Below are 26,393 nucleotides of genomic sequence, written 5' to 3'. Positions count from 1 at the left end.
TTCAGCCTGTAACAGCCCTCCTATAGCTCCACTCTTAATATAATCATTAGATAGTTTCCAGATTCCCTCATAAACTGTTAATTTGTTCTTCAAGGTATATGTTATTCTCTCCATTGACATACATTGTGCCATATTTCTAATCCAAGCACCAATTGTAGGTGCATCAGTTTTCTTCCATTTAAAGGCCAATGTTCGTTTTGCTTGCAGTATAGCAAAATCAATAAACTTGCATTGCTTGGTTCTCAAATTAAGACCACTCGGATATATGTGTAACAAGATCATCTTGGAGTCTACTGGAATGTTAACTGAGAAAATAGTACTGACTTTATTGATCATCTCCCTCCAGAAGTTCCTAATTTTGTCATACTCCCAAATGCAGTTATAAAGGTTCCTTTAGCATCATTACATTTAAAGCAACTGTCAGGTATATTGCTGTTATATTTATTCAATTTATATGTATGACTTTGGTTGGGACTAGTTTAAGGCTGAAAATAAAATATGAATCTGTAATTTTATGACTCCACTTTGCTGTTTTGCAGCATTAAATGTGAAAGAATTTACTGTTCAGTAAATTACGGTGAAAAGGGTTGGAGCCTAGCATTGGCGTAAATTACGGTGACAGTTAGCATGCTTATATCAACAGAGCTGAAGTCCACTATTGGATGTAAACCAGATGTTGAGAAATGTGTGTGTGTTGTGGACATCACTTAAACCTATATAAAGGACGTGTTTAGTGGCCTCTGGGGGAGAGACACAATCTGACCGAGTCGTCTTCCCAAGCAGTCTGGAATGCTTGTTCGATACTGGTGTTGTTTTCCTATAATAAACCTATTACTCTAAAAGCAAGCCAGTCTCACGAAGTTCCTTCTGCATCTACACATCATGGGCTGTCAATATACGACAGTGACTTAAAAGACGACAGTGTGTTAGTTTCCCGGATATCCTCCGACATCACTTTCTCTAATCTACTGTATCTGTGTCTTCCTGTCCCCAGTTGAAGTTTCCAAGTCTACAAGATTCTCTTCAGGAAAAGCACCAGAGTCCAGCAAAGTTGAATCAGAGAGCAATATTCTTCTTGACAGAGTCATAATGCAATCTTAAGTAAATAATATTAATATATAATGTGAGAATAATTGTGAATATGTTATCATTATGTGTCACAATATGTTATCTGTATAAGTTGTTGATTAATTGCTCTTTCCTTAAACAACGTGATCAGGCTTTTTTTTTTCCATAAGCAGAAGTGCTAAGGTTTCATACTCCAGCTGCACCCACTCACATACACGCAGACACATTTACAGAAGTGCTTATGTAACTATAATATAAGGCTACCTTTGTCCAATGACTTTTTGTCTGAGTATCCTCCGCTATGTATATTCACGAATCAGCAACTGAGGAGGAGCTACAGATGAAGATATAAGGGATTGTTTCTATGTTAAAGGCAATGAGGAGGTTGCATCTCGAGTTGTAGCTACTCATTCCTTACAAGTTAAAAGATCTTAAAAGACTCCGCTCTCCTGTCGTCTGGCTCCACTTGTCAGAGGTGATTTATGAGTGAATTTTTCTGACATGTAATATAAAAATATCTTAAGTTGTGGGCGTAGAAAGATGCATCTCTCTGCCCTCAGTTGCCTTAATTTGCTTTTTCGGCGTTGGTTTCTAATGGTGTCTCATTTGTGTCTTACTTTCGTAAATCCTGTTTTAATGGTGTCTGCCTTCTGTCAGAGGAACCCGTTTTTTGTGATCAATGGTGTCCAAGTACAGGCTAATTTGTCATTAGCATGGCCACACGTTTTCAGCTAAAACCACTAATAGTCCTGTATATATTTTCCAGTCAGTGAAGCCTCAATTTGGGTACAATATTTGTAGTGGAGAAATATGAAGACATTATATTATCTTATTACTGTGCTAACTTATATTTAGTGAGTTACTCACACACTGGCCTTCTGTGATTTATATATTGTCATCTGTAGACATAGCTGAGGAGGAGACTAGGGAGTGAGTATTTAAGTCAGAACGTGGAGACAGAAGAGAGGCGACTTCATCTGGCCCGGTCGTTCTCCAAGCAGTAGCAATGCTTGTTACTGATGCTGATGCTGTTTGATTGTAATAAATCTAATTACTATCCAAGCTGGCCAGTGCCACGAGGTTCATTCTGCATCTGCACATCACGGGCTGTTAAGATACGACAACAGTAAAAAGCTGTTAGAATAATTGTCCACTCTGTATATAGGATTATCATACTGTCTAAATCATACTGTTTTAATCATACTGTCTTTCTCATACTGTCTGAAATGTTTTTATAAGGAGAAGTTCATTTGCAGATGAAACCAGTTTGAACTGTTCTGGATAATCATGTTTTTCATAACTATGCTGTATAATCTACTTCATGTTCTTTGAAGTTTGATTTTAAGCAGGAGTATCCAAGGACGAGTCAAATGAAGGAGGGCAGTGTGCCCCGTGATGGACCGTACCTGCACAACACATACACATATAGTAATGACTAAGCAATGTTAGTGTGTGTGTGAGAAGCCTCAAAACCCCTCCCTTTATGCTTACTCGCCACTATTGTAACTAGGGCGTTCCTATTCCAATAAAAAGAAAGGTTTGCAAGAGAAGGATCGGAGTTTAGGGAAGAGTGTAAACCTTCTCTTGCTCTCCTTGCAAGTATCTTACATGCTAACTGATGTCTCTTGTTTGATTCTTTGTTGATAGATGTGTCTTTGAACCTGACAAAAGCTCCCTGGTTTTATTCAACGATGCAGTCATCTTATGCTCTGAGTAGGTAATAAATACCATGCTGAATCTTTACTATGGGTCATTTGTGCAGACTCTGTCCTGATGGTCAGATCACTCTACCAGCTGTCTGCTTTGCAAACTCACTGAAGGCCTAAGTAAAGCTCTAAAAGATAAGCTGGCATTGTTTGAAGCTACTCAAGTCACACTGAAGTGACACTGACATCACTGACATATAAACATAAAAAATGTTAATGCCCATGAAGTATCTGATATGTAACCACATAAGACAAAGTCTATGTTGTTAGTCTATGTTGTTTAAAAGGACTCCAGGAGGTTTCAGTTATTTGTAGAACGGCTCCAGGAGGACTCGGGAATTTGTAAGAGAAGAGCACTTTGCCTATAGATGTGACTGATTGTGACAGTTGGCACCTTTGACCATGGTCACTTGACCATTGTCACTTCAAGGTCTTCAGAGCACGACACCTATGTGAATAAATTAACTTTTAGTTGACATATCACCTTACTATGAAGGATCCTAAACTTTGTTAGTACAGACAAAGACTCTTGACTAAAGACAAAGCTGTGAGTTCCTCCATTCAGTATCAGTTCTGCATTATGTAGACTATTATGCAGAATAGGATGTCTGGAAAGTTTTTTTCAAATTGTTAACATTAACTGAATGATCACTTAGTGCAATTGTGAGCAAAGTATAATCTAGATGAGTAACTCAACTATAAAAGCCCAAAAGAACAATGGCACAGCTTCAGTGGCTTTAAGACTGGGGGAAGCAACAGAACTCTGTGAAGAATGTATGGTAATTGCCTTAATATGTAAATGCAAACTTAAATTTAAATGAAAACGTGAATGGAAATGCCCACTGTTTCCTGCCAACCTCTTTCATTTATTCATTTCTATTTTTTGTATTTATTAGTATTATTTTGTTGTTGTATTTATTTACATATTTACTTATTTTATCTGATGTTGTTATTGTTCATTTTATTTGTTTTGTCTTTGTTGTTCATTATTCTTGTTTAAAAAAGAAAAGAAAAAACACAATAAAACTTTAAAGGCCCAAATCAAACCTACCATGACTGTATGGAATCATTAAAAAGGATGCTTTCTTTCTTTTACTGATTGTTAAAGTAATCTCCTGTCAGGATTTCCCCCAGACTGCTCTTGTTATTGGGGTTGGAATAAATTCACTTTACTGATAGCAGGTTAAGGATCCTTTCATTAAATTTCCCCGTTGTGGGACGAATAAAGGAGTATCTTATCTTAATTCTAAGCTCTGCAAATTTCATGAAGGCAGTGGTCTAGGCAGAAGGAGGAGCCTATAGCTGCTATCAAGCTTTAGTATGGGGCACAAAGAACTAGTTCTATTTTTAGGCCTTGCATTTGCAGTGTAGCTCTTTGTAGTTCGTAAAGCCCTGGTTTTAACTAACACAGTGAAAATAACAAGTGCATTAACACAAGAATGTAAGCAAAGCATTAGCTGCACTATAAAAAAGAGAAAGTTGAATCATACCATATGTGTGTGAGTGACAGTGAAGTCTTTATTTTGAGCTACACCAGCACACTGATGCTCTGCTGCAAAGTCAAATTAACCTTACGCCAAGTACTTTTATTGGCTTCATATGTAAATTCTGTTTTAATTCGTTAAATTAAATGAACGATACCTCAAAAGTTGCCTTTTTGTCAAAACACTACCAGATAAATGGCTGTGGTGAATTATACTACATATTCTGTGGTAATCTACAGGTCTGGCTATGAGGGGCTCTCAAGCATGCTGCTGATAAGGCCCTTGCTAATTCCAGACGAGGACAAGCTGTAATGACCTTCCCTTGAAACAGTCTATGCAGCCAGACATGCTCTTCTCCTTTCCCCCATTCCCACAAACACTGTACTTCTTTTCTCAGGTTATATAAGCCCTGATGCCTGGAAATGATTTTGTAGACATCCCCTAAGCAGATACCACCTTCCTTTTCTACAAACTGAAGAAAAACGAATTTGTAAATCAGAGAATTTCCACTACAGGGAACCTTTATATAGGTTTAAGTGATGTCCACGACGCACACACATTTCTCAAAATCTGGTTTTCCATCCAGTAGTGGACCTCAGCTCTGTTGATAAAAGCATGCTAACTATCACCGTAATTTACACCAATGCTGGGCTCCAACCCTTGTCACCGTAATTTACAGATCCGTGAAGGTGTCTCTATCTGAACTTTCTGTGACCACTCCAAGCAGTAAAAATGTATGTATTGTATAACTTCATGTGAGATACCTCATAACCCCCCTTCGAGACTACACAGAGTCTATCATCACAAGCAAACATGTAACATTCACTTAATTACACACACAGAAAGTTCAAAAGATAACTGTAGTCCATGTCACAGCAAATCCCAGCATTAGAGTAAATTCATGGAGTGTGAGAGTTAAAACCTGTCAGGCAGTGATCAGTCCTTTATGATTCACTAATCAATTCACGACAGGGAAAAGACACTCACGGCCCCTCTGCCCTAGGCAACCACCTTTAGTACTCCAAGTATGTCAAAAAGGAGGATACAGAAAACTATGGGGGAACAAAATGTAAGCAAATACATTTGGGAAACTCAGAAACAAAAACAAAAAGTTGTCCAAAGTCAGGCTGGTCATCCCATCTGACCTTTCAATGGACCTTTCCCTGCCACTGGCCCTAGGCATCGAAAAAAATAGAAAAAACCTGAGTTCCCAATATATTCACCTCGAAGCAGAAAACATAATTCTTAAAGCAAATTAAAAAAAATAAATCCCCATACAATTCAATATCCATATTCCTCTCTTTGTAAAAACGTATATACTCATATAGTTATAGAGAAATAAACCAAAACATTATACCTTGCTAAGATTATTACCAAAAAATCCTACAGACATTTTCCATGCATCATGTCACAGACTACAACATAACAAGTCAAAGTCCAATAATGTAAAAATGTATAAGAAAACATACTAAAATATCAAACTGTTACCCCACAGCAGTGTTAGCTGCTAGTTGTATGTGCCCTCAATGATATTCCAAAACGGAAGACCATACATAATGTTCTTATTCAGGGTCCTCTTGTCCATTTTCACTGTTGTTCAGGGTCCACTGTCCATGTATAAGTATTTGAGTTCATGTATGCTGTGGGATCCCTGGACAAGCAGGCCCTCTTACTCAGTCCCCCAAAAGTTTTCCTGGGAAGAGAAATCAACAACCAACATCTTGCAAAAACAACAAACATCAAATGTTGTAGTAAAATCACTTCATTCTCATACTTTCACTTTCTAGTTATTCCTTTTATCTTATTTATTTATGTGTTTATTCTCAATTTAGCTAATGTCAAAAAGTTAAAAGATAACATCAAAACCAAATGTTAAGACAACAATGAAGTTTGGATAATTAAAAATGGATATTGATTAGTCATTTCTCCTTCTACCATGACTTCCTCCTCGTCTTCGCTTTGGTCAGATCTACGTAGTAGTGGCATCTGGCCATTATCTCTTTCACCACACCTGTTGGCAGATCTTTACAAGTGTTTTCTTATCACACTCTTCATTTTTCAGAAATATTTTTGGCTTTGCAGATGATGCATGGCTCCTAAACATTGTTTAAGTCCCAATTTTAATTTAATTGTATTTTTATTTTATTTATCAATAGTTTCCTCAATCTCTTTTAAAACTTGTGGTTTCTTATCCTTGACATCAGTACTGGATGCTAACGGGTCCAAATTGTGGATGACAGAGTTTTGTCAACAATCCAGCTTTATGGGATTCCCTGCAGCCAATCCCACTCAGACACCATCGTGACTGTGATCGCCACGGCCACTGTGCCCGCCACCCGAATGACATCATACTTTAACAGAGTCTGAAGTCAGATTATTCAGATGAAAGTGTTTTAGGTTACAGCATTCAATCTAAAACTGTGGGTGCTTATCTCTTTGAATCGTTCTCATTTTTATTAGTCCTATAACCACAGCGCTTAGTTTGATACCGTCAGGACTGCAGCTGAAATACTACGTCTAAAACTGTCACACGACACCAGATGAAATCAGAGAGAGAGAGACTGTCAGGGAATTACAGAGTTATTATAGTCAGATATATCTGCACTAAGTGATGAGAAATAAGACGTCATTTGCACATTCACAACAGTTTTTGGCTTATCCCTCAGTTCTTCCTTTATGTTTCAAACACAGCTGTGTTGAAGTTAATCTGGATAAGCCTATGTGCTTAACGTCTTCATATTTTTCTAATATCAGTGCAGTGTTTGAAAAATATGTGGATGTGCTGACGGCAGTCTGTCCATGTCTGTGATTGGTCACATGTTGCCCTCTCTGCCCCGTTCATGTGAACGCGCTCGGGTAATTCTGGATTGACTAATCATGTTGATAACCAGCTTCGTATGACGGTTTAGCGCGACCTCCTTTGTTCGGTGAAGCCGGATCAGGAGAAGATATCTAGGATATGCTGAACTCACTTCGTAGTATACCCCCTGTTGTTCCGCGGCCTGACTGTCTCACTCAATCTGCCCCGTGCTGATTAATGCTACTGTTAGAGCTGCATCACCTGCTAAAAGCTCTTCATGAATGCAGGTATAACTATCCAGAGGAACGGAGAGGTTAACACAAACATTCCTGTTTACAAAGACAGAAAAACACAAGTATCAGCCAATAGATGGAAATTACAAAACATTTTATTTCACATTGAACAGAAAATGCATTTTAAAAGAGACTTTTATACAAATAAAGTCTGAATATAAAAAATAGAAAATTCCCAGAACTTCTGAAACTACATCAGAAATGTTAAAAACAGAAAAAAGCTACAGTTGCTCGATATGAAGGTTCTCAAACAGTTAAATCATTCATATTTAAAGCAGGGATTTTTTATTGTCTTTCTTTAATTTTCCAGAAAGAAAAGGTTTATTTTTTTTAAGATGTTTCATTAGTTTAAACTAAACTGACTCACATATGGGGCTGTCTCCAAACCAGAAATATTACTAACGCAAGAACAAGGCTTTGTTTCTGCTTTGACAGACAGGTGTGAAATAAAAACTGTAAACTTGACAAAACACTCAACTTTGTCGAAAAATTCAGTATTTGTTCATAAGAGGAAAATAAAATGACACAAACTGAAACTAAGTGTTGAAAATACCAAAGAAGACAGTTTTGCATAAAAAAAAAAATAAAAAAAAAGCAATGAAGAAAAAAGGCTTCTGAAGGTGTATTGAATATTATGTAACAATAATGTACACTTTATGTGCATGTGTGTGTGTGTATGTACTGGAAATGACTTAACATATCATTTTTAATTCTTTAAAATTGTTTCTTCTCTTCATGTTGCCACTGTTGTGGATTATTTGGGTGCTGAATTTGTTCATATTGGTAATAGTTGGCAAGCTGTTGGCTGGATTGGTGAGAGGGGCCCTGGTAGGCAGTCTCATTGGTCACTGTGCCTGCTGCAGCAGCACTTATACATGAGGGATACAAATACTGATGCTGTAGCTGCTGTTGCATTAGCTGCTGTTGCCGTATGAAATGCTGCTGCTGCTCCATCCATCCTAGGCTCTGGTAGACACCTCTTGTAGTGTACCCTCCACCTTGGTATACACTGGGAGGATATGTGAATGGGTTGACAGGGGTTGTGGAGCCCCCAACAGCCCCTGAAGCCAGATAATATGAATGTGCATTTGGGATGTAAGCCATTTGGCTGGTTTGACCATACCCTGCTGAAGCTGCCTGAGTGTCACTGTGGCTTGCTGTTTCCACTGAGGGGAGACTATGAGCAGCCTGATTGCTCACTTCAGTGTGACCCTGCGTGTTAGAGTTGCCTATGAGCTGCAGCTTACAGGACTCCGGCCTGAGAGTTATGATGGCATTAATTGGCAACTGAGAAACCTCGCTGCTGACAGGCTCTGTTGTCACTCGAGACTCTGGGTTATGACTGGTGTCTTCACAGTTGGGACAAGCTTTGAATGGGTTCATTATTCCACAAATACTATGAGCATGCCGTCCCTGCTTTTGTTGGTCGCTGGGGTTGGCAGTGGTGGCAGACGGTAAAATGGTGCCGTCTGTAGCGTCATCCAGCTGAACCTTTGAATCCAATCTTTTCTTTTTGGCTGGCATCGTGGATGTAGTCTGCTCAAACTCTGGTTCCAGTTTGATTTTCACACCTACAAATGGGTTGTTAGCACAGGATGTAGAAGTCTCAGCGTTAGGCTGAGCTACCATGCATGGGGACATTTTCTTTTCTGTCCTTTTCTCCATCACAAGAGCGATGAGGTCTGCAAAAGTTATTTCTGTCATGCATTCTTCAGATGCAGGTTCTATGTTTTTGTGCTCAGCAGGCAGGAGAGTGGAGATTGCAGCAGGGGGAACTGAAGTGGACTTAGATGTTGACTTGTTTCTGGGCTGCAGTGAGCTGCACATCCTTTTAGGTGGCAAAGGCCCCTCAAGTGGAGGGTTACCTGTGCAAGATCTGGTGTGCGTTTCAACAGATACAACAGCTGGCCTTTTCCTGGTGAGAAGCCTTTTATCTCCAGAAGACACTGGCACTGTTGGACTCACTTTTGGAGAGTCATTTGAGAATGATGGGGACTCTCGGCGCAGCTCTGTCTGTTTCACCTGTAACCCTGTGATAGGCTGACATATTGGTGGTCTGGGTTCTGATTGGTTGCTGCCAGTCTCTTGGGGACTTGAACATATATCAGCCTCAGGGACTTTGGCAACTACAGAATATGATTCTGAGCAGACACCAGTCTCATTTGGAGGACTTGAGACTTTTGTTTGGATGACCCCTTCCAAATGCTGCACCTCTGTTTCTTGTATCACTTTTACAACTGGAGTAAAAACATGAGGTACAGGTCAGAGAAAGGAAATGATCCATTGTTAATCATTTTCATTTTAAGCACATGAATACTTTGTGGTGTGAATTTGTGCTTTTGAACTTTTAGCTGAGATTTACCAAACTGTTGGTGACATACAGTATATGAATTGTACCAGTCTCTGGTTTGTTGGTCCCCCAGGTCATAAAATTACTTTTAACTTCTAGCCTTGGAGAAAACTCTGGACTCTGAAGTACTTCAAACAGTAACTTCTCTGCACTTCTGGTCCAGATTTTCAGGAGTGGAGCTCACCCTAAGGGAAAATATTTTCATACCTTCGTCACTCGTCTTGTCTGTCTCTGGTGCCCGTGCAGAATGCATCTCCGTAGACGTACATCCTGCTCGATTCTGTTGCTCCCCAGGCAGCTGGTCTGTGCACAAGAAACCAAAAAATAATAATTCATACTTGCATTCTGCCTGTGAGGGTCACTTCAGTTTAACGGAGTATAAGAATGTTATAGTGTAAGAAAAAAAGACTGTTAGTGGAACAATGGGACTCACCTTGTTTTTGTTGAGTGCTGATGGGGGGACGGACAACGCTCAGTTTCTGTTTCTTCTTTAAGTCCTGCAAAAATGTTAAAGCTGCAAAAGCAAAAAGATAATTACACCAATAACCATATTCTCATATGGACCATACATCTTGTAGACCATCATATGTAATGAGTTTACTTCTACCTTCACTGAATTGAGCTGCTTTGATATATTCAAACAAATCCTGTGGCAGTACTGTAGACTGTGAAAGAACACGGGGTGAACATAAGCAAAAGGTGTATTTCTGCTTAGTACATCAACTTGTTTCCACAAAATAATAAAATAAAATACATGATAAATGTCATTTATAGGCTACCTGGGCATCCTTCTTGAGGGTGCGTTCCCGGTGTGAGACTTCAAACGCAACGTCCCTTAAGACTTTCAGTTTAATCTCATGCTCCAGATTCTCCATCTGCCAGAACGCCATCAACTGACTGTACTCCTTTAGCTGAAAACATCCACATTGCATTCAAATTTAGAGGCAAATAGTGTTTGGCTTGCAGGACTTCAATAAGTTACTGAGACACCACTAACCATGTGATTGAGCCGGTGCTTGACACTGATCATGTGTTTGCAGATGTCATTGATGACGAGCCTCTCGCTGCAGCACTCACACAGGTAGAAGGTTTTTTGCTTCAGCCCTCTGCACTCCCACACAGCTTCCATACCTGATCGAAACAATGAGCGTCACACTTTCTTTTTAGTAGGAGAGGAAACTTTTTCAAATGTGGCATCTGGCAGCAGATCACATCAATGATACAGTCAGTCATTTAATCACATTTACAAAACACTGATCTTTGACTTCCAGTGACGAGCGGACGCTGGCGCAACTTGCTGCCGCTGCTCGCCGGTAACTTTTTATGGTTTTATGACCCTGCAATTGCCTTCACTGGAACGCGTTTAAAATCTGTCGGCACTACAGCTTGTGTGAGCCTAACTGCCGTTAGCTTACCTGTCCTGTCCCGGCCTGAGCCTCACCTGGCGTCTACCTGGAAATCGACGCTGCCTGAGTCCTCTTCCACAATGAGGGCCGGTCGGACATACATCTGGCTTGTGCGTGTCTGGCTCTTTTTCCTGCCTGTTCACCGTCCAGTGACGGGCCTACACCAGTACTCGGCTGCTGACCTGCTCCGGCTGCGCTGTCACCTGCCTGGACCTGCGCCAGCGGCACTCCACCTCCACCCGGACATCACCTTCCAGCCCCGCCGGCGATACATCCACCGAGGGTGTACAACTCAACAGCAATAAAATCCATCTGGTCCAGCTCCCGACACCCAGCCAGATTGTTGACCACAGCGTGTTAGCCCACCTAGCCCGGTCGGCTAGCACCACCACCAGCTGCGACAACACCGCTCTCAACTTTGGTATACTCAACATCCGCTCATTGACGGGCAAGGGACACCTCATCCAGGACCTCCTCACCGATCGGAAGCTGGACTTTCTCTGTCTAACCGAGACATGGCAACAGCCCAACGATTTTTCCCAGCTGAATGAATCCACTCCTAGTGGGTTTGTTTACACCTGTCAACCCCGTGGCTCCAGTCGGGGAGGAGGTCTCGCGATAATTCACCGCGAGAAATGGAAAGTCTCGCCGGTGTCTGTGCCCGTCTCCAGCTCGTTTGAATCCACTGTCTGCGAGTTGTCTGGTCCCACTCCAACCATCATTGCCTCTGTCTACCGCCCCCCTAAACCGAATAGTGACTTTTTAAATGACTTTGCTGCTTTCCTCACCCATCTATCCTCTCTCTCACCACACATAATACTGCTGGGCGATTTCAATATCCACATGGACAATATCAATCTCCCTCTCACCAAAGCCTTCACTTCCTGTTTAGATAGTTTTGGATGTCAGCAGCACACCACTATTCCCACACACTCCAAAGGACACATTCTGGACTTAATCTGTTGCACTGGTGTCACCCCTCTCAACATTACAGCTGATAAACTCCCCATAACTGACCACTTTTTCCTTACAGTCAAACTCACTCTCTCCATTTCTAAGCCACCCCGTCTCATCTCATTCCGGAATATAAAGAACATTAACCTCGCCACTCTCATCTCTAGCATCCACTCCTCCTGCCTCCCTGACATCCCCAATCCATCCACTCCTGATGATCTGGTCTCTCATTACAACACTGGACTCTATAATATTCTCAATTATCTTGCTCCGTTAAAAAACAGATCTGTCTCTTTCTCTGTCTCCGCCCCTTGGTTCACCCCCGAGCACTGAAACAGCACTCCTTAAAATCACCAACGACCTCCTTGTGGCAGCTGATTCTGGATTCCTCACCATCCTCATCCTCCTCGACCTAAGTGCAGCCTTCGACACCATCTGTCACACCACCCTCCTCACTCGGCTATCCTCCATTGGTATCACCCACACTCCGTTAGACTTGTTCACATCTTACCTCTCTGGCCGCACACAGTTCACTCAACTCAAGTCCTTTAAATCCACTCCTTCCTCGGTCACTACAGGGGTGCCCCAGGGCTCTGTCCTGGGGCCCCTCCTCTTCATCATCTACCTCCTTCCCCTCGGTAATATCTTCCGCAAATTCAACATTCACTTCCACTGTTATGCAGCTGACACCCAGCTCTACCTCACCACTAACCCCTCATCCACTCTCCCGCCCACCTCCCTCACTGATTGCATCTCTGAAATAAAAACCTGGTTCACCCTAAATTTCCTTACACTAAACAGTAATAAAACCAAGGTTCTCCTCATTGGCACCAAATCCACTCTATCCAAATCCAACAGCTTCTCCCTCACCATTGATAACTCCTCTGTCTCACCCTCCCCCCAGGTTAAGAGTCTGGGTGTCATCCTTGACAGCACATTATACTTTCAATCACACATCAATAACATCACCAGGACTGCCTACTTCCATCTTCGTAACATCAATCGTCTCCGCCCCTCCCTCACCCCCCACACTGCCGCCATCCTTGTCCACAGCCTTGTCACTTCCCGTCTGGACTACTGCAACTCTCACCTCTTCGGCCTCCCTCACAAATCCCTCCATAAACTCCAACTGGTGCAGAATTCAGCTGCCCGTATCATTACCCAAACCCCTTCCATCCACCACATCACTCCTGTCCTCCAACAGCTCCACTGGCTCCCTGTTCAGTTCCGTATTCAGTTCAAAGTCCTCCTGCTAACATTCAAGACCATCCACAACCTTGCCCCCCCATATATGTCCGACCTCCTCCATGTTCCCACTCCCTTCCGCTCCCTCAGATCCTCTTCCTCCATACACCTGTCTGTCCCCTCCGCCCGTCTCACCACTATGGGGAACCGAGCATTCAGCTGCTCTGCTCCCCGTCTCTGGAACTCATTGCCACCTCAACTCAGAAACACAGATTCTTTCCCCCATTTGAAATCACAACTCAAAACATATCTGTTCAAAACCGCCTACTCCATCTGACTCCAATTGCACTGTCATTTTTGTTTCTATTCTTTTTCTTACCACTTTGTTAGTTTATATTGTTTTCATTTTGACTTTGATTTTGTTTCCTCTAATGTAAATTTGTGTATGTATATATATATATATCTGTGCGGTGTCCTTGAGTGCCGAGAAAGGCGCCTTTAAATCAAATTTATTATTATTATTATTATTATTATTATTATTATTATTATTATTATTAACATCTTTTCTGTAGCTATTGGTGTATATTAACAGCTTACGTATGGTTAATATATTGATATTGTGGCAGCACCACTTTGTTTAAAACATAGCAACTTACTCACACCTGCCTGCATGCACACAACACAAGAGGAGAGAGAATGATGCTGAGTTGCCACTAACTTGCCAGAGTACCCTACGCAACATGGATGAAAACAAATTCATAAATGAAAGCCAAAAATGACTGTCCAAATATATTGGACTTATAAAACAAGTTATAGAGGAGCTCTGTTTTAGATAGTGTTTTCTCTCTTTAATGAACTGATTCATTTTCAAATGCAGCAGAAACAGAATACTACATGTGTTGCTGGATTCACTTAAACTAACTGGTTAATGTGAAAATAGAAATTAATTTTTGTCACAAACATCTTTTTTTCACAGCCAGATTGACATTGTTCACAATAACAATTATGAGGTTAAAGGAAATCTGTCATAGTGATACACCCACCTATGATTGGTTCAGAGTCCAGTTTCTTCACAGTCAAATATATGGACAAATTACTGCTGCCCCATATTGAGTCCCCTGTGACAAATTAAAAATAAGTTTATCATGTGAAAAAAAAACAATGACTCAAATGCTCGGACTTAATCCTACCCATTGGAATCCTTGGGAGTGCCTGTGGTGCACTGTGATGCTCAGGTCTTGAACTAAATCCTGGCTGTTCTGCTTGTTCCGCTGTCTGACTGGCTCTTGGTCGGTTCTGCTGTCCTGTATTCACTGATGAGATGATGGCTTTGGGTAAATACATTAGGATGCAGAAGTAGGAGACAATGAAGGTAACAAGTGCACTATTGAAATTAGGGATAGACCGATTATCGGCCACGATATTCTGCATTTGAACAAATATCAGCATCAGCCTTTTTTAAAATCCGACAGCCGATAAGAGATCAATTTAAAGCTCAAAATTCACTAAATCATTATTTGTTTAAGTTTTCATTTAACTTTACAAGACATGCTGCTGAGCCTGGGAGCTCCCTGCACTTTGTGTTAGAATTATAAAACAAAGATGTCTATAGTCTACGATAAAAAAAAACCTTTAACATGTTGCAAATCTGAAAAGCTCTTCAATAAAAATATGCTTAAAGGCATTTAAATGAAGTTAAGTGTTGGATTTTGTATCATTCAAAATTTTGACGCCAATATTTTCCCTTTTACTGCAAATGAATATCGGCTCCAAATATCGGTTATCGGCCTCCTTGACTATTAATAATCGGTATCAGCCCTGAAAAAAACATATCGGTCTATCACTAATTGAAATGAGTCCTACCTTCAGATGTGACTTTAACCTCAGCCTGGGACTCCACATCAGACCCAAATGTGTTCTGTTGAACCAAGACTAAACAGAGCAGAGATGTTGTTTTAGTCTAACTGTTTTAGTTTGGTAGAAGCTTAAAATAAAAAAAATATGAGCTATCTGTTGGTCAGTGCGAAAAGGGGGTTACATGCTATAGACGATCGGCAAAGGCTGGATTTTTTTTATGTTTATAAAGATTATCTTTCCAGATTTTCCTGTGTGAGGTACATTGAGTGATTTCCCCAATTGCTGGAAAGACGATCAGGGCCTGATTTGAAATTGTAAACATTAAACGTGTGCTGTGTTTGCCTGCTTTTTGCTAACCACACAGTTAGTATTGGGAGATTCAATATTATTGGGAGGTTTGGTATCAGATCTGTATATGGCCATAAGCTGGGGCATTCAGGCATTGTGCAGCTGTATGAGGTTATGAGAGTTGTTGATGTGAGAACTTCCCAGAAGTTCTTACGTAGTGCTGGGTCACATAACATTTGTTGGGGGTAGCCAAACATCTTTTTTAGATGGCAACAATAACATACAGGAAACTTGAGTGCGTGTGTGTGTGTTGCATTTCCTCAGGACTCCCTCTAACCCCCCTCCCCTCCCCTCGGAGCTCCTCCAAAACGACGCCCCCGCTCACATGCACGAGCGCCGCTGCTTCGTGACCATATGATTGTGACTGATTCAAAACCGGTCCTCAGCACATCGTTTGTGTTTTGCACTACGTCAACTCATGTCTCATTCAGCGTTAAGAAAACACCAAAACATTATCATAGTGAAAGTTAAAAACTCAAACAAACATGACATGTACGCGCAGGAGGCGGGCAGAACGGCAGGATGGGATTTGATGGTTTCATAATTTGGCTCCCAAAGGCAGGGATTGGTTGGTGTTTTCCCAGGTTTACTCCGGCTGTAGATAGCGGCTTTTTTACGTTCCTTTTTAAGAACACATTATGTATTGATTGCCATCGGGACATACAGATCATTTTAATCAGTATAACAAAAAGTGTATCTAAATCTGACTACCAACCCCAGCTTTAATGATAAAAAGACAGACATACCTGCCATGGGTTCAGCTTCAAGATCTGAACCTTTCCAACCTTCAGCTGTGTCTGACTGACCTGCAGCACGATGTCTTTCATCCTGTGAGACGGCCTCATTTTCTAAAATAACAACAGCAGTATATGACTGAGTGACATGACATGGACAAAGAGTCTTGAACAAATCACTTGTTTGTCCTGAAATCCAGTTTGAGCTGGAGAACTAAGTCCAGGTGTTTCATTCTGCCACGAGCACATATCTGAGACAAACATTCAAGAAATTGATATACTGTACTTTTGACACAAAAGATACATACTTCTTTTAAGCTAACCAGAATTAAATTTCCAGAAAATACCTCAGCTAGAGCTAAAAACAACATGTCCAAAGACAGACAACTTTATGCTGTATATGTGGGTGAATGAAGAAAACACATTTAAAACTTGGGAACCCTTGAATTTACCGTTATCTGGGCTTGAAGCCTCAAATGGACTTGGGAATGCAGCGTCTGGTGTCCACACCTCCCCCGCGTCACTTGTTGAGTAGGAGACCCCTGAGTCTTTCTGTGTCATCATTTCCATCAGTTTTTCAAAGGCTACGATTGAAAAGAGGGTAAATCAAAACCAAGACACTGAACAAACAGTTAAACAACTTCCAGTCATGAAAAATAACAGAAATCTAAACGTCTAAAAAGTGATTCTTCTGTGAAGAAATCAACCACAGAGACCCATAAGATAATTGAGGTTGGTGCCCAGTAGAGTTGTAAAAAAAGGAAGTTTAGATCTTCAATTTATCAAACCTTACACCTTAAACAGCAGCTGTTACGTTGACTCACTTGGTTTATGAACAACTAGAAAGTATCATTGAGCAAGTTAGACCCCCTACCTGTTGCTTGGATCCCCTCCCTACCACAGTTTCTGAAAATGTTTTTGACTTTCTGTTAGAGCCTGACGCAGAAAAATGCATACTCACATTTCTCAAACTTTATCCAGACTACTGTATCTATTCACCAGCCTCCCAGAATCAGTTGTTCATTGGCTACATTTGTGTACAAAGCTCTGAATGACTTTGCTCCTCTGATCATGAAACACATGCCTACTAGCTAGAAAGGAGCTATAACTCTCCCCAACCACCTGGGATGGTCAGAAAACCACAGCCTGTTGACCTGAGTCCAAAAGACCCCCTTTGGGACCCCCTCTAAAAATGAGATGACATATCCCAAGGAGTTTATCCCAATGAAAACAATTTCTTCAAAGCAGAGGAGGCTGCTGTCAGTATTATGGCCTAAGGCTACAAAGCACATATCACTGAGACCACTCATATTATTTTATAGTAGTGATTACGATTATCAGAGGGTAATGACACAAACACTTTAACAGCTGTCAGGGCCTACTATGGGTTAAAGTTTTCATCTGTAAGACAAGCAGAGTTGTGATTTATAAAGTGTTATTAGTTCTTAACTGATTCGGTACCTTTGTCTGTTGAAAGTAGAGGGTCACCCAGCTTGGTGTACGCATCTAAACTCACTTCCACTTTCTAGAAGAAGGACAGAAATAATCACTCAATGGTTACTGAGAACAAGATGTGTAGCTTAGCACATTTTTCAAGCGTGGACGGTGTTACTTTACAGACTATTTCCAAACAAGTTTTACAAAATCCACCTAATGTGCTGAACTTCAATAAAAAAGTGTTTGAATATGATCATATTTAATTCATGATTTAGGTCCCCTACACAACATGAAAGAGTCAAGATTGTGTGCAAAGTCAATCATGGTGTGCACATTATTAAAGACTAATTATTAAAAGATATCTTTGGGGAATTTTTGTCTTTAATGGACAGGACAGCTGAAGAGAGACAAGAAATGTGGGGAGGGCATGCAGCAAATGGTCGAGGCTGGAATCGAACCTGCAACCTCTATGACGAGGGCTATGGCCTCTGTATATGGGCCGGCGCTTAGGCCGCTAGGCCATAGCACCCCTAAATACTTATTTTTAATATTTAACTGAACCCCTAGCCACTGATGGACAAAACATAAAGTATGTTGTTGCATCACCATTGTTTTGCCGTCTAGTTCATTGTCTATGCCTGAATAAAAATCTGCCCTGTTAGGAAGTAAAAGGATTATTCATGAGTTTGTGATGATGTGATACAAAATATTGACAGCAGAACAACCCCGCCCACATTGTTCGTCTTTTCTTGTATGTTTCTGAGAGTCATGTGTCTCACCTGAATGCCGGGGTTCTCTACATCTTTTTCAATCTCTGCCAAGTGGGCCACTATCTTGTCTAGTTTGCTTACAATCTCAGACGGCTTGGCAGTGAACTCAGGGTACTTCTTTTTCTGGTAAGCACATGAAAGGCAGAAAGTTTTCATCTTTGATACTGCCACGCTTTATAAGTCTTGTACATTTTTTTCCAACAAAACTGATCCAGCACGCACCACATATTTGTACTTGTGCATGGAGCTGATGAGGTGACCCGACCGTCTCAGCTTGACTGAACACAGCCGACAGTAGAATTGCTTTTTTTGTCCACAGGACACTTGAATCAAGTAGTTTAAACCTGTGAAATAAATACAGCATGATACAAATAAGGATATTATGAACTGTTATAACAATAAAAACAGACATTTGTGGGAAGTTTTCTCCTAACTACGGTGTAAATTATTGCATTGTGAGATGACCTTTATCACAAAATTCAAGTCAATCTGATGTTTAGGCCAATAAAATTTCCTTAAGGCGTTATTAAGAACTAGGGCTGTCAACGAATATTCTAAATTCAAATATATATTCGAATATTAAAAAAAACGGAGATTCGATTGTGAAAATTAATATTCGACTGTGGAAAAAAAGCGTGCAAGCGAGAGGTCTACGGTCTTAAAAGTGTTACGGTATAGGCCATTAGGTCATTTACTTGTTTTGTAATGTGTAGGTATGTTTTAGCCATGTTAAATCTGAAATAAAAATACCTATACAAGTAGTTATGTCTCCTTGTATTACTTTGTCCACCTGTTATTGACATAATGTGCAAATATAGATATTTGAATGGTTTGAACCTATGGGTTTTTTTTTAAAGCGAATATTCGAACGTCATTTTGGAGCAATTTTGACAGCCCTATTAAGAGCATTTCAATAGATTTTACAAAGTGTTAGAGAACACAGAGGCAAGATGACCCAACTACAGTGATATTGGGGGACGGTAACAAAACAGTTTGCATGCCAGTAGAGATGATAAAAAGCTGGACAAAGGGAGACATCATGAATAATTTAGCCACTTGCTTTTTAGCGGTACATAAGTACAGCACAGACTGTTAGCATAGTGTTAAAGAGTTTGCCTGTGCATTCACAAGAACAAAAGAACCCAAAACCATACATAATGCTTTTTGTTATGACTGTTGTGGATTAGAAATGCCACTTCACTGTAATACATTTTGGGTATAAATAATGTAAGACGTACTTACCAATTTTAAGAGTGGCTTTAGATGCAGAACTATTGTGATTATTTGGTGGAACATCAGCATTTGACATTCCTGATTTATTCTCAAGGGCAGTCTTGGAAGAAGCCTCAGAATTTCCACATTTAACTGAAGTTCCTCTACTGTTAGCAGTGGTTGTGCCCCTGTTGGCTGGAGCTGCAGATGGGGTGGCTGCTCCACTTGTATATGGCTTGGCTCCAGTCGATTTGGTGGTGGTTGCACTGGCACTGGGTGTAAGTGCTGCAGGTTTATGTGTGGTTCCTCTACTGCTGCTGGTGGCTGTAGTGCCACTGTTGGTTGAAGTTGCAGATGGGGTCGCTCTTGATCTGGGATCTTGGTTGGCCCTTGTGGTTTTGGTGGACGCTGCACCGGTTCTTGATATAGATGTTCCATAGTTGTAAGCAGTTTCTCTATTGTTAGTTTTGGCTGCAGTACTGCTGTTGGTGGGTGCTGCAAATATTTTGGTGGAAGTGGAATTTTTGGTGCTTGCACTGTGACTGGATGTTGATGTGGGAAGCTTGTAGGTTATTTTACTATTGTTGGTTGTGACTAAAATCCCACTGCTGGTGGTGTTTTTTGAACCACTGTTGGTTGGAGCTGCAGTTGCGATGGCTAATGCGCTGGTAACTGGTTTGCCTTCAATGGATTTGGTGGTGGTTGCACTTGCACCTGATGCGGATGTTGCACATTTGTAAGCAGTTTCTCCACTGTTAGTTGTGGTTGTAGCTCTACGATTATCCAGAGCTGAAGATGTGGTGGTTGTTGTACTGGTATTAAGGTTGGCTGCAGTCGATTTGGTTGTTGTTACAATGGCACTGGATGTCGATTTGTAGACAGCCTCTTTAATGTGGTTGATTGTTGCAGAACTACTGTTAGTGTGACCTGCAGGTGCAACAGTAGTTGTTGTTTTCTTACTGGAGTTGGCTGTAGATGACTTGAAGGTGGTGGCGATGGCACTGGATGTAGATGCTGCACATTTTCCTGATTTGGCTGTAGTACAGCTGGATATGTTGGCAGTAAGCTTGGAAATGGGGGTTGCTGTTTTGTCAAAGCTTTCTGGAGTAGAACTGGAGGCTTTGACTGTACATTTAGGAATGGCTGCCATAGATTTGGTGGAGCTGGTTACAGCAGTGTCTAATTTCCCTTTTTTTCCTTCTTGTTTTGGTCTGACAGTTTCGTCTGAAGTGATTCCAGTTTTAAAGGCATTTTCTCTGGAGTCAGGATGTATAAATGTTGTGTTTGTCCCCCTTGTTGACACAAGACATGATGCGTCTTCACTTTTTTTCAAAACCGTCTCACAGGAGTAAGTGTTGTGGGCTGAACCAGTTTCTTTCACCAGGGTTCTTTTGACATCTTCACTTGAACCAGGAGCATCTCCAACTGTTTTGGAGCTGGTTATTGAGGGTAGCTTTGCCTCACAGTTCTTTGAACCACTCTCAATATCCATGTCTATCACCTTTAAAACAGAACAACCATATTAGTCCATATTAGAGGACAACCCATTTACAGCTGCAGAGCTACACAACTTAAATTTCACTACACACCAAATACATTATCTAGTTAACTTCCCAGGACTGGAGTACACGATGTGCCATCCTATGATGTTCTGGTTATCCTTTTAGCTAGTACTGGTATTCCTTTTCCAAGTTTTGAGCTTAAAAATAACTCCTTTGTTCTTATGTGTGACCTAACACTTCAGACTGTTTCTTATACTGCTCTCTAGGGAATTTTCATTCTGTGGCTGAAAAAGAGCTGATCTTAAACTATAAATAAAACATCAACAACAATTCCAAAAGGTCAATAATAATCTGTTCTCTCTGGAAAATGTATGAAACTGTTGTGTATGTTCAAAGTATTTGTAGGAGCCAAACAAAACAACTTCAAGGAATTCACTCACGTACTGGGAGGAGAAAGGTCATTGTGGTTTGACTTCTACATTACAAAGGGAAGAAATGGCCAATAATTAGTTCATCTAATTTATGCCATACTGACTGACCTGGTAATTATCCATGATAAAATTGTGCTTGTGCTGAGTTCGAGGGATGAGTGAGTTGTCCACAGGCTGAGCACTGGACAGCGCTAAGGTTGAGGTGGGTTCACAAACACGGTCCTGCAGAGCCTGAAGTGCCTTCGCCATTTGCAGGGCTTTAAAGATATGACGGAAAGTACAGAAGAAATAGCGTCAGTCACACTTTCAGAATCATCAAAGTAATTTTAACAGTCTACCTCAGGAGTTATTTACACTTACCCGATTTAAAGTTTTGTTTCAGTACATTGTGGTAAGCATCTTCGTCCACATCCACAACCTGGAGCCAAGAAATAAACAATAAATCAGTGTAGGGATGTCCTCATTCCAATCCCACTCTAAGCTATCGGGCATTTTTTATCTCATAAGGGATTGGCAGTTTAGTCGATGATCTCACCCTGATCATTTTACATCAGCTGTCAAAAACTGAACATAATTTGAAACAGAACACAAATGCGCTAGTAAATTTAGCATCCCATGGCAAGAATGTCAGCAGTATGGAAAGCTACTTGCATTATATGCAATATGACCGTTTCGTGATGGCAGTAGCAGCAAAGTTCAATACTACCAATCTGATACAACACCTACAAAGTTAACGTAATACAGCATGTTCATTAAAGCAGCAGAGGAAAAAGGCTGATGTGCTGAGGCTACAAGCGCTGGACTTTAAAAGAAGAGCGAAGAGGACAAAAAAGTTACAGAGAAGGCGTTTAAATTCATTACTAATTCAACCAACCAATCTCTATTGGAGAATGCAGGTTTTTGACATGTTTTGGAGGTTTTGGATCCACGGTATATCCTGCCATCTTGACACTACATTTCAGACACCACCTTACTGCTGCTTTACAACCAAGACCTACATCCCTCAACATACAACCTCCACCGCCTCTTTTGTGTGTGAGCAGCTTCTCTGTAGGCTCCGACAATTTGCCGTAGTGTTTTCTGATTTGCCGTTGTGTTTTCTGATTTGCCGTTGTGTATTCCAATTTGCCATTGTGTTTTCTGATTTGCCGTTGTGTTTTCTGATTTGCCGTTGTGTTTTTTGATTTGCCGTTGTGTTTTTTGATTTGCCGTTGTGTTTTCTGATTTGCCGTAGTGTTTTCTGATTTGCCGTAGTGTATTCCGATTTGCCGTAGTGTTTTCTGATTTGCCGTAGTGTTTTCTGATTTGCCATAGTGTTTTCTGATTTGCCATTGTGTTTTCTGATTTGCCGTTGTGATTTTCACTTCAGGGCCACCATACTATCCCATCCATTTGGACAACACGCCGTTCCACTCCCACTTCTGCACCTCATCCCCACATCAAAAAGCACGTCAACACAGCCAACCTCCGCTCTCTCCCTAAGTCCTCCCACCAAATCAGTTCACATCATCTGAAAGTCGCTCAGTTCAACACCCGGTCATTAAATAACAAGAGTCTCATCATCAACGAATTCATCACTGACAATAAACTAGATATCCTCTGTCTCACTGAAACCTGGCAACAACCACTGGGCTACTACACCCTGAACCAAACCAAAGGGGCCGCCTATTTCGCATAATTTCGCTAAAGTTGAGAAAATATGGTCCAGGCACTCATCACGGTGCCATTGCATCCACCAGTAGAAAAAATTGGAGCTATTCAGTTTGCCGTCAGAAACCCCCTTTGTTTTGGCACTATTTTCGGATGCACCGACTGGTGTTCTTCCACTGCATGAGCATGGATACACGCTGATCAGCTGTTTAGATCAACAAGCACGTAGAATTTTTAGCAGACACTTTTAGGAACAAAAACTACAAACTGCAGAAATTAGTGATTCTGACAGCGACGATGACATGCTGTTTACTGTGGACACAAGAGGATGCCTCTATGAATCAGAGTTTACAGAGGAAGAACTCCAGATGCTACCCAATGTACCGTGAGCCCATGCCAACGAACCCAGAGAGCTTCTGCTGTCGGGAGAGGGACTTAGTGACATCAATACTTCAGGACCTTTCTGAATCAGAGGATACCAACAGCTCACATACGGCTCCAGTCTGCATCACTCATCATCCAGAGTTCCCTGCCTTACAGGAGGTTTGCTTGTTTGAACAGCCGGGATAAAGACAGGTATGTACCACCTTTTAAATTAGCAGAAAAGTGAGTTTAATTCACTCTAAAGACCGATACCGCTACTTGATCCTGCTACGTGCTTGTTGATCCAAACAGCTGATCAGATGGTATCCATGCTCATGCAGCGGAAGAACACCGGTCTGCGAGGTGCGTCCGAAAATAGTGCCAAAACAAAGGGGGTTTCTGACGGTAAACTGAATAGCTTAATTTTTTTCTACTGGTGGATGCATTTGCAACGTGATGAGTGCCTGGACCATATTTTCTCAACTTTAGCGAAATAGGCGGCCCCGTCCGCAGCGAATTGTAGCCTAGCTTGCCGGCCGGTCCTCTGGGAATTTTCTCATTAAAAGGGGAAGAGCTCACCGGCACGCATTTTGGCTAGCAGGAGCAATAGTGTACTGTAACTCATACGACCCCCCTTCAAAAAAACTGAAGTATCACTTTAAGAGCTTAGTTACTTTAGTAAATAATAAATACTTATAGTAATAAAACAGTGTAAAGCTTTATTATCTAGGCAGAAACAAGTCAAAGGAAAAGGATCAAACCTGAGCTTCCCCATATCCATAATGTTCCTCACACAGAGCAGCAAAATGACCGATTTTCATCCCTGGGTGCACTCCTTGTGGCCTTGGGAGATCCTCAAACCCCTAATGTCAGAAACATACAGACAGAAGCATTACAACTACACAATAGATAATGTGTTATGTATACATACAATGTGGTAGAATCTAAACTACTTCCTAAAATATGCTGTTGTTTTTGTTTTTAAATCAAGATGGCTGTACTCTTATTGTCAAGATGATAAATCACTCTGGGAGATTCAAAAGTAAGTGATGGTAGTGGCTACCTTTATTCAAGATTTAATTTGAACTCATTTGCTTTTGAAAATTAACATGAAAATACAAAGTGAATGAGAGAAGCTGCAAAAAATTCAATGGGATGACCCAAGGGAACAAAAATAACTAATTTATAGAACAATATGGTGCCCCCAAAGCTCCCAACAGGTTAAAAAATTTAAACCTCTGAATCTTTGACATTTTTAAACACACGATCAAGGAAATTGGTTTGTCAAAATAGGTTATTATACTTAAGAAAAGTAACAATAAGAAATGTACTCACCAACAAATACATCTTGTGATGGTACACTCCAGTAACGTGGCTGACGATGTCCTTCTCTAGGATCTTCATACAGCAGCACTCACAGAGGTAGATGGGGTCATGCTGATCACAACTGCATTCAAGAAGTGCGCCTAAGCCTGGAAGAACAATTGGTCAGAATTAAAAATATTTTTTGATCATCCCCCTGGCTGGCTATAACTATTCTTATTTTCAGAAATCATTTTTGAAGAAACAAATAAAACAGTTTCCTTTCCCCCACTGATCTTCCATTTGACCTCCAATTTAATCCCTAAAACACTGTATTTACTCAGCAACAACCTAAAGGTAGGGGCGCCAGTTTGCCCAGCAGCAAGCTCAGTGTGCCCCATCTACTGAGGGAATAATCCTTGAATCTTCATGTGTCCCAAAAAAGACAAAAATTTCACCAGCTTACCAGTATAAATTAAACATGAAGGTTTTCAAGAAAAAAACTGACCAATCACAGGCTCCCTTTGTGTTGTTGTTGTCTTGATATATCTCCACAGTTTATCTGGTTGTTTGTGCGGTGATGCTGTAAGAGAGCCAGAGGTAACCTGAGACTGAGGATCTACCACAGAAACACAGAAAATCATAAGGACTTAAAAAAAGATGGCTGTGCATTCACACACTTCATTTGTGACCAACATCAGAACAAGCAAACCATTATTAACGTATTATGACTCTAAGTGCTCACTCAAGAAATAGGTCATATATATGTCATCAAATAAACCATCAGAAACAAAGCAATACTTCATTACCTTTGTCCTTTACACTCTCCTGATTTGGTCTGCCTCCTCCTTCCTCTGCTGTGGCTTCCTTCTTTTGTTTACTGCTTGGCAGACTTTGGTCTTCTGGAAAAGATTGGTTTTGTTTGGAGCCCATTATTTCCTCCTTAACACCATGAAGACATGGGTCCTGGGATTCTTGGGGCATGCTGATAGGGTTCTCTATTTCTTCTTCTTTGCATGGGTAATTCTCCAAGTTTGTTAGATTGTTGCCACTTTGCAATCCAATCTCAGTTCTCAAGTCAGTGTGTGTGTACTCGCAGCTTTGTGTCTTCTCCTCACTTGGTTTACTCAAAACAGGCATTTCTATCCCCTCCCCTTTTATTGCCTGACATGCCTCACCGGCATTCTTGATGACAGCTTTCACAGACTCCATTTCACTTGGTGTTATTCCATCAACCTCCTGCTCTGCACATTGTATAATGGTGACCTCGGCCTCAACTTCCGTCTTGACTAAGTAGTCTGTAGACATTGGACACCTTTTCTCTGAGTCCTCCACCATGTTGCTGTTTTCAGGGCTGAAGTCTTTCACAGGGTCTTTGTCTGTTTCTTTCACAGTTCCTCTGGGGACTAGGAAACATGCATAACAATTAAAATTTCTTCATTTTCTTTTAAGAAACCATCAAATGTGTCTTAGAGTTAAAAATAATCCTTGAGTTAAAAAATAATCTTTTTCAAGCCTCAGCCATACCTCTTCCGGTCTAC

The 26,393-nt window shown here is 40.9% G+C and overlaps 1 protein-coding gene across 3 annotated transcripts in view; it reads right to left on the bottom strand.

Annotated features, from left to right (window-relative positions):
- Positions 1 to 7,427: 7,427 nt before the first annotated feature.
- The window catches only part of LOC117827761, a 45,988-nt gene continuing 27,022 nt past the window's right edge, over positions 7,428 to 26,393 (bottom strand). Inside the window, exons 29-49 of one of the 3 annotated variants that reach the window (XM_034704524.1) lie at positions 25,662 to 26,258; positions 25,361 to 25,435; positions 24,886 to 25,022; positions 24,312 to 24,413; positions 21,898 to 21,955; positions 21,646 to 21,794; positions 19,635 to 21,105; positions 18,615 to 18,736; positions 18,402 to 18,515; positions 17,647 to 17,710; positions 16,638 to 16,769; positions 16,198 to 16,299; positions 15,110 to 15,178; positions 14,437 to 14,559; positions 14,290 to 14,364; positions 10,699 to 10,832; positions 10,481 to 10,612; positions 10,309 to 10,366; positions 10,135 to 10,215; positions 9,909 to 10,004; positions 7,428 to 9,588 (exon numbers count right to left, since the gene is read on the bottom strand). In XM_034704524.1, the coding sequence (XP_034560415.1) occupies positions 8,066 to 9,588; positions 9,909 to 10,004; positions 10,135 to 10,215; positions 10,309 to 10,366; positions 10,481 to 10,612; positions 10,699 to 10,832; positions 14,290 to 14,364; positions 14,437 to 14,559; positions 15,110 to 15,178; positions 16,198 to 16,299; positions 16,638 to 16,769; positions 17,647 to 17,710; positions 18,402 to 18,515; positions 18,615 to 18,736; positions 19,635 to 21,105; positions 21,646 to 21,794; positions 21,898 to 21,955; positions 24,312 to 24,413; positions 24,886 to 25,022; positions 25,361 to 25,435; positions 25,662 to 26,258 (5,414 nt within the window). In that variant the 3' untranslated portion in view covers positions 7,428 to 8,065. Of the gene's footprint in view, positions 9,589 to 9,908; positions 10,005 to 10,134; positions 10,216 to 10,308; positions 10,367 to 10,480; positions 10,613 to 10,698; positions 10,833 to 14,289; positions 14,365 to 14,436; positions 14,560 to 15,109; positions 15,179 to 16,197; positions 16,300 to 16,637; positions 16,770 to 17,646; positions 17,711 to 18,401; positions 18,516 to 18,614; positions 18,737 to 19,634; positions 21,106 to 21,645; positions 21,795 to 21,897; positions 21,956 to 24,311; positions 24,414 to 24,885; positions 25,023 to 25,360; positions 25,472 to 25,661; positions 26,259 to 26,393 lie in introns of all 3 variants that reach the window. The other 2 variants (XM_034704523.1, XM_034704525.1) reach the window with 2 other exon arrangements.

The sequence above is a fragment of the Notolabrus celidotus genome, chromosome 16 (assembly GCF_009762535.1).
Source record: "Notolabrus celidotus isolate fNotCel1 chromosome 16, fNotCel1.pri, whole genome shotgun sequence".
NCBI lineage: Eukaryota > Metazoa > Chordata > Actinopteri > Labriformes > Labridae > Notolabrus > Notolabrus celidotus.
This window is presented reverse-complemented; position numbering and strand designations above follow the sequence as displayed.